This window comes from Stegastes partitus, unplaced genomic scaffold, assembly GCF_000690725.1.
Source record: "Stegastes partitus isolate 25-593 unplaced genomic scaffold, Stegastes_partitus-1.0.2 Scaffold1099, whole genome shotgun sequence".
Classification (NCBI taxonomy): domain Eukaryota; kingdom Metazoa; phylum Chordata; class Actinopteri; family Pomacentridae; genus Stegastes; species Stegastes partitus.
Window position 1 is genome coordinate 35,257 of NW_007578830.1, and position 14,368 is coordinate 49,624.

General features: G+C 43.0%; 1 protein-coding gene across 1 annotated transcript in view; it reads left to right on the plus strand.

The window, feature by feature from the left end:
• The first annotated feature begins 921 nt into the window (after positions 1 to 921).
• cntnap1 (contactin associated protein 1) overlaps positions 922 to 14,368 on the plus strand; it is a 22,512-nt gene continuing 9,065 nt past the window's right edge. Inside the window, exons 1-20 of the mRNA XM_008296075.1 lie at positions 922 to 1,203; positions 5,566 to 5,667; positions 6,944 to 7,137; positions 7,430 to 7,583; positions 7,950 to 8,153; positions 8,445 to 8,629; positions 8,736 to 8,885; positions 9,018 to 9,279; positions 9,562 to 9,711; positions 9,808 to 9,982; positions 10,187 to 10,293; positions 10,414 to 10,536; positions 10,881 to 11,084; positions 11,189 to 11,345; positions 11,430 to 11,557; positions 11,651 to 11,824; positions 11,941 to 12,159; positions 12,261 to 12,500; positions 12,627 to 12,866; positions 13,017 to 13,144. Of these exons, the coding sequence (XP_008294297.1) occupies positions 1,143 to 1,203; positions 5,566 to 5,667; positions 6,944 to 7,137; positions 7,430 to 7,583; positions 7,950 to 8,153; positions 8,445 to 8,629; positions 8,736 to 8,885; positions 9,018 to 9,279; positions 9,562 to 9,711; positions 9,808 to 9,982; positions 10,187 to 10,293; positions 10,414 to 10,536; positions 10,881 to 11,084; positions 11,189 to 11,345; positions 11,430 to 11,557; positions 11,651 to 11,824; positions 11,941 to 12,159; positions 12,261 to 12,500; positions 12,627 to 12,866; positions 13,017 to 13,144 (3,357 nt within the window). The 5' untranslated portion in view covers positions 922 to 1,142. The remainder of the gene's footprint in view (positions 1,204 to 5,565; positions 5,668 to 6,943; positions 7,138 to 7,429; positions 7,584 to 7,949; positions 8,154 to 8,444; positions 8,630 to 8,735; positions 8,886 to 9,017; positions 9,280 to 9,561; positions 9,712 to 9,807; positions 9,983 to 10,186; positions 10,294 to 10,413; positions 10,537 to 10,880; positions 11,085 to 11,188; positions 11,346 to 11,429; positions 11,558 to 11,650; positions 11,825 to 11,940; positions 12,160 to 12,260; positions 12,501 to 12,626; positions 12,867 to 13,016; positions 13,145 to 14,368) is intronic.

Below are 14,368 nucleotides of genomic sequence, written 5' to 3' on the forward strand. Positions count from 1 at the left end.
ATGGTATTTTAGAGGCACACCAGTGGCAGGGAGCTTACAAACTGACAATCTGATTTGATTGAAAACACGGTAAATCCCACGCTGGATCAGGCATTCAATCTCACATCATCACTGACACACTGCCGTCCCATAAACCCACTTCTTAATCCCAAAGCCTTTTTTTTATTTTGTGGTCAGTGTGCCACCCATTACCACAAATCCCTCTCTCACCCCGCCCCCTCCCCATTGTGCACTGTGTGTATGTCTGCAGGGATGAGTCTGAGTTTGGGCACAGCTGGCATCCTCATCCTATAACCTGTTCTGCTCGGGGCATATTTGTGAATGCACTGACATGAACTGAGTACCTGGACAAGGTCAGGCAGACATCCAGCAGATCTGTGCAGCCCTCTGGCCTGATGTGATTGTCATTCTCGGTGGTTCTGCTGCTTTTATAGGATATAGAGGGCTTCCTTTCTGTTATGGGCGTAATTTAAGATCTGCGTTCCTGGAGAGAAAGACTTCTTCACCACCCCCTTCACTATAAGGCAGAGCACACTTGGAGAGTTGGCAGCCATGAAAACTGTGCCAAAGGAGGACAGCAGATGCAAGAGCCAAAAAAAAAGAGGAGCAAATTTCCTGTGCATTGATGGCATGATCTGATGGAAAACTAACGCTTTTGCTCCACTATTTGAGGATTGAAGACAACTCATATTATTTTTAAGTGCTTTGGAGAAATATCCCTCTGCAGCGGACTTTAAAAGTTTTTCCCCCCCTTCCACTCATCCAGTCTCATCCTGCATCTGAGAATCCAGACTCCTGCGCAAGGGACGCAACACAATCTCACCTGGCCTTCAAGCGTCGCTGCTAGTTGAGCATATTTACACATATAATGAACGCAGGAGCCACCGCGCTACATGTCGGTCATGTAGATAAAACAATTTAAAGGATATAAAAGAAGAAGTGCGCGCTCTCGGCGAAGCGCAGCATCAGCACCAGCATCCGATGCGCGTCCCCGCCCCGGTAGAGGCTGCCCAAGATCCCGGGAAGAGGTGCTGGATCTGCGCGAGTTAAAGTTGGGCTAAAAGGGGGGTGAGAGGATGCTGCAGAACAATCTTCGGTCTAATTAACATAGCCTGTGCGGAGAAACGTGTCCTAAGTGAAGGATGACTTGCAAAATACTGAGCATATGCCTCTTGTTTTTGGGTTTTCAAGATTGCTCATCACGTAAGTCTTGTAAAACAGCAATTGTTCATGTATTATCGTTTGCTAGAATATGATTAAAATATCTTAAGATGTAGCCGATATATATGGAGATTGTTAAGTGTCGGATCATGTGCTGGGGAAAAAAAAAGTTGCAGGATGATGTTCGGTAGCCTAATAAGTGGAAAATACCACTGGAGGGCAAAATATTAGCCGGAGATGTTGGGATGTTTGAAGGGCAACACACGCTGAGATGAAAGCAGACATGGTGTTCAAACACAGATGATTTTATTTTCATGTCTTGTTTTAGTCAATTGCGATTTCAACACACTGGTTTGTGGTGTAATACAAAAAAAAAAGTGTAGAAGCCAACCGCGTCGGTCCTGCAGAAGGTGCGCACGGTGCTCCCCTTTGCACCGGGCTGTCTGCATTGCAGTGCTTTCTCTCGGCCAGCACGCAAGTTTCTGCAGCCTGCGGGGCTCTACTTCTTTGCAAAGCACCATGCAGGCTTTCTCGTATTTCTGATAGAATAATCTGCAGATTGTGACGATGGTGCAGGTTGTTGTTGCTGGAAATCCGTTTGAACACATTTTCACAGTGACGGTTGAGAGCGCAGCAGGGCTCGGCGTCCTCACCGGGACCAGCCCACTGCAGTACTTTTTTTGGGAAGCCTGCGTACCCATCACCTGCTCATAAAGCCCTGCGCCATGTGGTTACCTGGCAGGGGAAATCATTACCTAATGCGAGGGTGCCGAAGCAGCCGTGTGTTTGATTGATTTGGGCAGAGGTGGGGATATGTTTTGGGGCTAAAATTGGGTAGAGGGAGAGGCACGACACTCCATCCATCACACGCATACTGATGAGCTTGATGTGTGGCCTCAGATGGGGTCTTGATTGTTAGGCTGCTTCAATCCCACCCCAGTGCATTGCTTGAATCAGTTGAAGAAAGCCTTATAGGGCTGCCTTGTGAATTCTGGGGAGTTTGGAAATTGTAGGTGGTGTAAATGATGATGATTGCAATAGATTTAACAGCAATGAGTCAATATTCATTATATTTAGGAGAAACAAAAGTTTTGCCAGGTTTGTGTACTCTGTGTTACCACAAGTGAACCCAGGTTAGACACATGCTGCACCTTTCTGAGCTCCCATCACAAGTTATTGAGCAAAAATGGCTGTCCTGTCCAGACGTGTAGATTGTTAAAGCTTTTAAAACACTGTTTGCATATAATGGCTGCTGATTGCAAGGAGCTCTGTCACATTGTGTACTAGGAAGTTGGATCTCTCTTTTTAAAACGGGAATTGAGGCAAAGATAGTGGAGCAGCTTTGTGAATCTCATTTGCTCACTAAATGCAAACAGTAAGCGCAGGCCCCACTTCCTGTTTATAGTCTATTACAGACCAGTGGTATATATCTGCTGTGTGGATGTGCACAGTGAGGCTGTGCCAGATTAAAATGGAGCCTAAGATCCCAGAGCACTGTGACCCACCCTGTGGTGGGGCTGAGACTCACTCTCTGCTGTGCTTGTATGCGATTGAATTAGCAGGGTGTAATGCATATGCATAAATCTGAAGTTAATGCTTTATGCATTCTGTAATGCTTGGCAGCCCAAGCAGCAGGAGATTGACAGTTTGGCCCATGTGAGGGGAATTGTTGTCTTGAGACGGAGCCAGTCTTTTCTCTTAGATTGAATAATGCAGATTTGGATACAATTGTGATGTCTGTATAGTTTGTTGTTTTCATCCCTGGCAGTGGTCGGATACCACCTACTGTGATGTCTGCCAGGGCATGAATAATTTAGCAACGCCCCCTTAAAAGAACACGTTATATTTTTACCAACCTATGTGCTGTTCTGCTGCTGCTGTATATTTTTTTTGCTCAAACGTTGGTGGACACCTGGATTCGGAGTTGCTGTCTGAATCCTTGGCAGACATGCTTCATAGGCCAGTGGCAGCAAGAGGAGGTACCTCTCTGCATACTGTATGTACCCAGCAGTAATGATGTGTCAGTCCAGACAGGCCAGCATACACTTACAGCAGACTGATGATTCAGCAGGAGTGGTGCTATAGCTCTACAGAGCCACACTCTTCCCCACAGCCCCTTAATGATAAATGGATAATGAGACTTCTCTGTGTGGTGCAGAGAAAAGGAGGGGGGGGTGCAGGATCAGAGGGAGAAAAGGGTGAAAACCTGGTGACTGGATGCTCTGCACAGGCTTCAGGTGCACTTTTTTTTTTACTGCTGCAACACGACAACGCCCACTTGGGGAAAGAGAGAGAGAGAGAGAGGCAGCCAGCGAGAGCGCTAAAAAAAAATAAAATGATGAGCAAGAGCATGAGGTAATGGGACACAGTGAAAGCAGGGGAGGCTGGATGCTTTTTAGAGTTGGAAAAGAGATAAAGAGAGAGGAGTCATAGTGAGGGGAAGGAAGCGAGACGTTGAAAAGGTGGGGGTGCCGAGTGCGTGACAGGCTTGCCATGAGGAGGAGCTGAGGAGCTGATTGGCCTGGGTTAACCTGCTGCAGTCTGGGATGGAGCTGTTCTCCACATTTAAAGTCAAACTCCTCTCCCTTTACTACTAATTGAGGAATTTAAAAAAATCAATACTGAAGCCATTAGAAGCCAATGACCTTTGCTTTTGTAATTGTACCACAAAGCTTCCAAATATTTTTTTTTGCGCAAATGGATATGTGAGTAGTGGATCACTCGAAATAGCTTCAAAAGGCAGTAATGGAGTGATGCAGCAGAGATCTGTTATTGATCCTCCGCAGCATAGCAGGAATGTCTGTATGATAAAGACAGAGTAAGATGTCAGAGAGGAGACAGAGGCAGAAAGTCAAGGTTACATTTCCCTTTGCTCAGCACGTTTCTTCCAGCTGAATGTGCAGCGTGTCCTTGCATGAAAGGTGACACAACTCCTGCTTGTGTAAACAACACATCCTCCTCTGTACCTCATCTAGACGAGGTCGAAAATGGTGTATTCATGGCCGGTGTGTTTCATGTGACATTGATTGTAGCGCGAGGCAGCAGATGGAAAACTTTCTACTTCCTTATTCATATTTCTTCACTGTGAGGATTTGCTCTGATCACAGAGACTTCTGTTCCTTTGACAAAGTTCTAAAAAAAATTCTGAGACTGTGCTGCACCCGTCCTCATCTTGCTCCATCTGCAGTCTGCATACTAATTCTGCTGTCATCTACTGTTTCTCACCACTGTCCACTGTGCTCGCCTCTGTTCTCCATGACCTCTGTGATTGTAAGAACAGAAATTACAATGCCAGATCTCCTGTTTACCAGCAACTCCGAATGTTTCGAGAGGATTATACTGATAAAATAGGAATTGCAGATTGGAGCTCAGTTTGGAGCCGCTTTCATTTACAGCATTTCTATAGTTTCAGTAGTTGTGCATGCACAGATTAAAACATTTCATTTCGTAGTGTGTATCTGTCTTCAAGAAACCTCCTCTTCCATTTATATTTTTAGCCAATCTTTATTAAATCTCTCGAGAATATTAAAGACCATACTTCAGCACTTAAAATGAGACAGTGTTTTTCTTGCAGCTCAAGGTGAGGGCATCAGGCGTTTATCCTCAGTTGTGACACAAGCGAGATTAGGAAGAATTATGGTCACTTTTATTAGCTGTGGGCTGGGGAGCGAGTCTGAGCAGATGGGTGATGGTCCCATCATTCTCATAGTCACAGACTAAATAGCAACTGACTGACAAAAAAAAATGCAGTTTTAGTTTGCCTTTTACGCTTTCACTACAAAAATGCATGTGTTTTTCAAGAAATTATATAAAGGCACTAACAGGCACACAGACACAAAGGCGTTGTTGTCATCTGTGCAGCACCAAACAACACAAAACAATGTACTTTTTTTTGTCCCTTTTTGAAAAATGAAGGTTATGTAACCGCATCGCATTTACAATATTTCATCCGAGAAACAGTGTTCATAATCAGTAGCTGTTCATACATTACTGCTAGTCCCACACGGCCTGGGAAGAAATGAAGATGCAAGAAATGACACGCTCTCTGGGTAGATGTCAGGACATTTGGCTAGATTTATATGTTCTGGTCTACCTCCTCACAAGAAGGCTATTTAGAGACGGCGCACTGGTGTGAAATATGAATCCTAGACCTTTTGTAACTGGCAAAATACTAACTGTGTTTGTGCTATGCTTTGAATTTAATTGAATTGATTCAGCCAAATGTGTATTTTTGTCTCACAGAGCATGCATTAGCCTCTGAATAAACTCCAAATGGTGCTTTCTTATCAGACTGTGCAGCAGTGCCTGTCTTTGTTACGCAGAACTGTAAAATTTGAATGCTGCATTATGAGAAATCCTTTTTAATAACTCTTGACCTTGGTGTCTTTCATATTGTGACTGCAGGAGAATGTGTTGATCCGCTCATCTCTGGGCTGTATGCCTCCTCCTTCCTGGCGTCTTCCAGATATAACTTCCTATACTCCGCCAATTTTGCCAAACTCTATGGTAAGTTCTTGATTGTTGTGTCGAGTTCATCCATAATTTTATACCTTTCACCTTTAAGACCACAGCATGAAAACATTTAAACTTATCATAGCAAAGAAGCACCAGTGTAACTAATAATATCAGTGATGGCTCCGTTCCATTTAGTTGCACCAGTTAGTTATGGCTCTGTGTAAGGATGCAACAGGGCCCTGGAGCTGGAACATCAAAATAGAATAGAATGATGTTATTAGTTACACCTAAGTTTGAGATGTCAAAAAGCCTGCCATATGAAAGGTCTAGGTCTATGATGGTTATAGATATTAAAGTTACCTGTATGTCACTTTCTACCTACCTTACTCTTCTCTCCCTTAATGTTGCTACAGTCAAAATTTCATTTGATAATAAAATGGTATGCAAATAAAACCTAACGATACTAATGTTAATTTATTCAAGCAAAAGTAAAATGACTATTGTAAGAATGCACTTGGATAAAAGTAAGTCGTTTTTTTTTTACAGTATGTAACTGGTTATTTCCATCTTTGACAATGTGAAGGTAGTCACTCATAATGATGAAGCAGTGGAAAACTGTCACCTGAATTTGAAGTTTTTCACGGCGAACGGAGCTTCAGAGCAAGATCATGGTTTAGCTGGTCTGCCTGCAACTTAACTGTTTTGGTTCACTTTTAATGCTGTCATTGCAATGTTGTCAATCACAGCAGGTAATGTTTCCAACAAAAAAAAAAAAAGCTCTTAAAATCACTAGTACACTACCTGCTCAGCACCAAATATCAGATAGACAAAATTAGCAACGAGCAGGTGAAAATAGTAGAGAATTTAACAGCCATAGAGTCTCGTTTTCCATCTGAAGGTGGTGGAGACCAAAAACTGAGCTAAAAACAAACAAAAAAAAAGTGAATAAAGGACATATATTCATCAGGTGGACACACACATGATTACAAATGAAGAGCAATGTTGGTCTGTCACTGCTGGATGTGAAAATAAGCAAGTTTTTGCTAACAAGTTCACCCTGACATTTTAAAGGTGTTAATGTATCAAATGTTGTGTTTACAAGTTGTATGTTCTGCCTTCAAGGGGCAACAAAGCAAGTTATTGCAGATTTAAACACTGTATATTGTATATTACATTCAACAGCAAAGAAATGAGGACTCCAGATTACTGTTATTAATAAAAACATTGCACTATGATATGTTATGACTGCAGTAAGATTTAAGGTCAGTGTAAGGTCACAACTGCTTTGGTGATAGTTTCATCCTCGTCCCTCCTCTCTCCCCCTCAGGCAGCAGTGGCTGGTCCCCTTCCCCCCGGGACAGACAGCCATGGCTGCAGGTAGACCTGGGTAGGAAGTACCGACTGATGGCAATCGCCACCCAGGGGACCTTCAACTCCTATGACTGGGTCACCAAGTACACGCTGCTGTACGGAGACCGCCCAGACTCCTGGACGCCGTACATCATGAAAGGAGGCAACTCTGTAGGTGTCACTGGGCCAGCATGGCCGGGGTGGGATGAGGGCCTTAACAGGGATGAGGCGAGGATTAACTAGTCAAACGTAATCTTTTATAGCCGATTTCGGATTCAGTGGTTGTTTCATTATATTCATTGTCCCTGGCGCTGAAACAAAGACAACCTCGCATATTATCTCTCTCAGCACTGACAAAGCTAATCTCATCATCAGTCCATCCACAGTCTCATAATAAGGTGTTAACACCATTACAGTGACTCAATAACTCTCTCCACCCGTTGCCGTTCTCATCTGTTTGCAGACGATGCCTGGTAACTGGAATTATTATCAGGTGAAGAGGAATGTCTTCCATTACGCCTTCACTGCTAAACACATTCGTCTGCTGCCTCTGGCATGGAACACAGAGAATGGAGGGAAGATTGGTGTGAGGCTGGAGCTCTTTGGCTGCCCTTATGGTAAAAATGACTGATAGATGCTACACAGGGATTTACTGATTCTGATTCACATCCAGGGACACTCTACAATCCCAGTGCTTAATCATACTTGACAATATGCCACTAAATCTAAGCGCCAGCTATGGTGCAGTATGTTACTAGTTAATAAATGCCCACTCTCAGTATCATCTGAGTCATACTGATGATTATCATTCACTAGATAAAATGCCAAGCACCATCAGAGGAGCTCTAGGAAATGGGCCATGTAGCATTTACTCAGATAATCCTTATAACCTAACACATACCTTACATAAAACATTTAAATGTCGTATAGTCACGTTGATAAGAGTGAATCCAGTTTTACATTTTCTCTGTCCCTTCTTCCAGATTCCTATGTGGTGCAGTATAACGGGGATGACTCAGTGATCTACATGTACCCGGAAAAAAGATCTCGCACACTGCAAGACCACATTGCCATAAACTTCAAGACTCTTGAGCAGGACGGTCTCCTGTTACACAGTGAGGGGATCCAGGGAGACCTGTTCACCCTGGAGCTGAAGAGGGGCCGTCTTTACTTGCACATCAGCCTTGGTACAGTCTGAGTAGAAATGTTTAAATTTATGAAAGGAATCTTGTTGTAGCGGGTAAAGAAAATAATGTGTGACAACAACATCCATCTCAGAGGGAAGCAGGCTTTTCTTAATCCTGAAATAAAGCTGAGTTGTCTGAGTGGAAATGTCAGTACTGCTGGGTAGATTGTTGACTGGAGACCTACTGTTCCTTGAGTGCATTGGTTGGAGCATTTTCTCTCAGTTTTACATTGTTCAGTGAGGATTTGCTTTTATTTTTCACATCCTTCTGTGCTTTCTTTTGGTTTTTCAGGAAGCAGCATTGTACACAAAGTCAACGGCCGAACTACACTGACTGCAGGAAGCCTTCTTGATAATCTACACTGGCACTACGTTACTATCAAGCGCTATGGTCGACAGGTGAACTTCACAGTGGATAGTCAGACAGTAACAGCTGTTTGTAATGGAGAGTTTACTCACCTGGATCTCGATACACAGGTACCTCCGATAATTATCCTGAAATCAGGTTATATAAATGTTGGTGGATTTGGGATAATGCTGTGGTTTAATAAGGGGAGCTGACTGTATTAATATCTGTTCTCAGATCTATGTAGGAGGAGTAATAGAGGAAAGTTTGCCCCACCTACCTACCACACCAAATTTCCGAGGCTGCCTGGAAAATGTCTTCATCAATGGTATCAACATCATCGACAAGGCCAAGAGGGAAGACCCTGAAATACGCATACCACGGAGGGTAGGGTTATTAAACAGCAATATCAGGGTTTTATGTGCTTACCATTTGTGCAACTTATTACTTTACCTGTTTCATGATCGCTGGAAATTGTTTCACGATGACTAATGAGGTCTAATTTCTCTTTCTGTCCAGAAAAAGATGCATTATGCCTGCCGTGACATCCTGCTCAAACCCATGACCTTTGCTGGGCCCAACAACTACCTGCAGGTGCCGGGCTTCTTCAGGAGGCCTCGCATGTTTGTCAAGTTCAAGTTCCGTTCGTGGGACTACACGGGGCTGCTAATGTTCACACGCTTTGCCGATGACCTGGGTGCGCTAGAGCTGGGTCTGAGCGAGGGACAGATCAATGTCACTATATTCCAGCCTGGCAAGAAGAAACTCCAGTTTGCTGCAGGTGGGCTTCAATTCAAAGATTTATTTTAAAGATTTTGGAACGTGCAATTTCTGTTACGTCATGGAATTGACTGTTGACACGACATCAAGATACAGAGTATGAAGTCCCAAGCACATCATTTAATCAAGTGTGGTTGAAATCCAAAGCTTCAGGTTGCAAATCTATGACTGGACAATCAGAATCAGTGTTTAGCTAGCAACTGCAAGAATGTTGTCCATTTTGCATTTCTGTATTGATTGTAATATAAATGCATCATGACTTTGTCTTTGTCTTGCTCTTTAGGATACAGGTTAAATGACGGCTACTGGCATACAGTGGATTTAGCGGCCAGAGACAACCTGCTGACTCTCACAATCGATGAGGAGGAGGGCTCGCCATTAAGGATCACCAACCCTTTCACCATCCGGACAGGGGATCGCTACTTTTTTGGAGGTGAGGTGATGATGTAAATGACTAGTGACAACAAAACACAACCACATAGCCCAAAACTGTACTCTTCAACTACAGCGTTTGCTTTCTGATTCTCAGGTTGTCCAAAAACCAATAACACGATAAGGAAATGTGAGACCAAGCTGAATCGCTTCCATGGCTGCATGCAACATATCTTTATAGACAATGAACAGCTCGATATAGACATTATTCTGCAGCGACAGTGGGGACGTTATGCTGAGCTGTTGTTAGGCACCTGTGGGATCACTGACAGGTATGAATTTTACCATTTATCTTGGAGTACACCCAACTGAGTCAGCTTAGTGAAAAAAATAACTATACTGGCTCATTTATGATGTTTGTTGACAGTTTGAATTGTAGGAATTAAACCAAAAAAAAAAATAAATGACACGCTTATGTAAGTTGCTCACTTTTGTAATGTCCACAAATGTGGTATCAACATCTGCATTGTTTACAGATGTTCTCCAAATCCATGTGAACATGAAGGCAGATGCATCCAGTCCTGGGATGATTTCATCTGTCTGTGTGAGAACACAGGCTATAAAGGAGAAGTGTGTCACATGTGTAAGTGTTGGTTGATAATCTCATCACTGTAGAAAGTATTTTTTTTCCAGTTAATTACACCTGGCCTGCGCTATGTTTACTCCTAATAATAACAAATCGATCATGTCTCTCCTCCAACAGCGGTTTATAAAGAATCATGCGAGGCCTACAGACTCAGTGGCAAATATTGGTCCGGTAACTACACCATCGATCCTGATCTCAGTGGGCCGCTGAAACCGTTTGAAGTGTACTGCAAAATGAAGTGTAAGTTATTACTGTCACTAATAAAATGCAGCTTTATCAGCCATGTGTTCAGTGTTTGCCGGATCGTCAGTTGTTAGTGAATCGTGGGAGAACAAGAAGTCATGTTGTTATGTTTCAGTCATGAGAAAAGTCTACTGACATTTCACGGGAAATTTAGAGGGTTTATATAACAAGATACATCCAGCTGTTTCTGTTTGTGTCTGTGTGTATTGGAATATGGGGCTTTCTGTGTGCCAGTACACTGTGTCCAGGCTTTCTGTTAATATCCTTACCAGACATTACATAGCTTTTCGTCTGTCTTCATATTTCTTTGTATATTTTTTTCCTCATCTTTCTGTCTGCAGCATATAAAGCTTGGACAGTGATTATGCATGATCGAGTGGATGGTACCAAGGTGACTGGGAGTTCAATAGACCGACCATATATAGGAGATGTTAACTACTGGAACGCCTCCTGGGATGAAGTCACTGCTCTTGCCAACACTTCCATGTACTGTGAGCAGTGGATTGACTACTCTTGCTATAAGTCCCGCCTCCTCAACACTGGCAGTAAGTGGAATTAGTTTGGTTTTTATTCCTGTGGTGTGCTGATGGTCAATAAAGCAGACTTAAATTACACACAATCACAATTCTTTTTTTTTTTTTTTAAATAGATGGAAGACCTTTTGGTTACTGGATTGGTCGCAACAATGAGAGTCACTATTACTGGGGTGGGACCTTCAGAGAAGTTCAAAAATGCGGCTGTGCCATCAACCAAACATGTGTCGACCCCAAGTTTCAATGCAACTGTGATGCCGACTATAGACAATGGTGAGAGAAGAACACATTAAGCAAGCTTACATTGCATTTCTGACACTGACACTAATGTTTTAATGTCCCCTTTGTGGCTTTTAGGTATTCTGATAAGGGATACTTGGACTTTAGGGACCACCTGCCTGTGAGGAGGGTGGTGGTTGGGGACACCAACAGGACTGGCTCAGAAGCGCAGTTCACAGTCGGGCCACTCCGCTGCCATGGCGACAGTAAGATTGACTATTATGGGCTGTGTTCACACAGTGATCTTCAGTGCAAAGGGTGGGAGTTGTTCTTTAAATATATTTCAATGTTTTCCACAGGAAACATCTGGAACACCATAGCCTTCACCAAGCCCACCTACATAACCTTCCCCACCCTCAAGCCTGCAACCACTGTTGACGTCTCCTTCCACTTTAAAACCTATCGTGACCACGGTGTCTTCCTGGAGAACTCTGATGACCACCTCAAAAACTTTATAAGAGTAGAGCTCAATAGTAAGTGCTTTCACCTACAGGAACTTTTCTCCTCATGCAGCTGAAAGACTTATCTTAGAATTGCTCCACATTTTTAAAAATAACTTTTCCTTTCTCTTTCTTTTTTTCTCCCCCAGCCACACATAATCTTGTGCTTGTATTTATGGTCGGTGACGGCATCCTTAATGTAACCCTGCACTCGCCTGTGCCACTCAATGACAACGAATGGCACTTTGTTCAGGCTGAGCTTAATGTGAAAGTGGCCAGAATCAAGGTAGATTATCAACCGTGGGCTGTCAAACGCTTACCAGGTCAGACCTTTGTCACCATGCAGTTCACGCACCCTATTCTTGTAGGTAGGTAAACGCGGACATTTGAAACTTTAGAATGGCATTAATTAACATGTCATCTCTACACTCTGAATGAAAACCACTAACAAAAGTATTCTTTGTCATAGGTGCAGCCAACCGCACCTTGAGACCCTTCTTGGGGTGTCTTCGAGGGTTACGGATGAACGGTGTTCCTTTTGATTTAGAAGGGAAGGTAAATGAAGAACAAGGTGTAAGAAGGAACTGTACTGGACAGTGTCTCAATGCTTCCATACCATGTCGAAACAGTGGCCAGTGTATTGAGGGCTACGCTTCCTACACATGTGACTGTAACAACACCGCTTTTGATGGTTTCTACTGCCATAAAGGTAAGTTCATGTTCTATACAAGTTTCTCCGCAGCTCTAAGAAAGCATGAACTTATTAACTGTCATCAACTGCAGTAGCTCTCTAGAACAGATGTTGATATCTTATTGCACAATGTTCTTTCTTAAGACATTGGCGGTTACTTTGAAATCGGATCGTGGCTGAGGTACAACATACGAAAGAAGCCTGTAACAGATGAAGCAGCGTGGGCCAACTGGATCGACCCTCACTATGATAATTTCAGTCTCGGCTACAATGACACTGCGGATGACATAGAGTTCAGTTTCAGCACAGTTCACACCCCAGCTGTGCTGCTCTACATCAGTTCTTTCGTCCAGGACTACATCGCCGTCATCCTCAAGACTGATGGTAGGAGAAGCTTGCATTGCTGGAAATGGAAAAGCTGTATCTTTGATTTAGAGTGGCATTTGGTATATTCTAGTTTCACAAAGTGATCCTAAAATGATTCAGCAAGAGAGTGTATGTTATTAATGTATGCTATTTTCTTTCTTTCTTCAGGAAGTGTAGACCTGAGGTATAAGCTGGGGCTCATAACACACAAGTACCAGCTGACTCACCGAAACCTGGCTGACGGATACCCTCACTATGTGAACATAACCAGGCACAACAGAACCATCAAAACACAGGTTCATGCTCTCACTGCTGCCACTGTTTAAACTATGATCTGGGTTTTCCCTTGTTAGTTTCAGTGAAATCATTTTTATATTGAGTCTCCTGTTGTGTACCCATGTACGGTTGTCCAACCCTAACAAAGTGAAAAACAGAGTTCGGCACACATCTTCAAGGAAGAGTTTGAGGATTTTGGGATTAGATAGGAGAATTGATACCACTCTCATTTCTATAGCTTGAACATGCAACTGGTAAGCGTATTTTAGCTTAGCTTAGCATAAAGACTTGAAACAGGGGGAAACAGCTAGCATGTCTGCAAAGGAAACAAAACTTGCCTGCCAGTATGTCTGAGCTCTTATGTAGATTTGTTACCTTTGGACAGGATCATGCTGGCCGTTTTCCTGTTTCCATTCTTTCTGCTGGCTGTAACATCACATTTTCAGTACAGACATGAATTTGGCATAAATCTTTTCATATAACATTCAGCAATAAAGTGAATGAGCATATTTCCCCAAAATATTTAACTATTCTTTGAAATACAAATAGAACTTCTACATGCAAAATATTAACAATATAGTTAAAATTAGGGATGGACCGATACCTCTTTTTGATTTCCGATACTTCAACTTTGAGTATCTGCCGATACCGATACCATCTGTCCTCCTAAACTTCTTTGGAAATACCTTATTTGCATGAATACATATGTTTGAGATGGCTTTATCAAAAGCCTCATACTATTAAAGCATAGACTTTGCTTTTCTAAGAAAGGAAAAAAATAGCCAAAAGCATGTCTCAAAGTGAAACTGTAGCTGCTTTATTTGAGCTGCAATTAGACTACAGTGTGCACTCAGTGCCATTCACATATTTAGAACAGATCAAAATGACACAGCAACATTAAGCTGCAATTTAAAGGTTAAATTACCAAAACTTGGTATTAAATAATAGTACCACTAATATCTGCTCTCGGCTCTGTGCATGAGCAGTAGTAAATGAGGCCGGAAACGTTGTGAACTGCTGCGGGATTGGATCCAATAGGAAGGTTCTGTCTGCAGAGCCGGAGAGCCACGTACAGGCTGCTGGTAGAGGGCTGCACGTAGAGGCTGGACTCGTCTGCTACGGCCGTATAGGTGTGGCGGAGCGGGGCGTGCTACTAATAGATTGCCTAACTGATGGACTAAGGGGAAATGTGTTGACCGACAACGCCACCTGGGTTTAAGGTTCTCACCCAGGGAACCGACCTA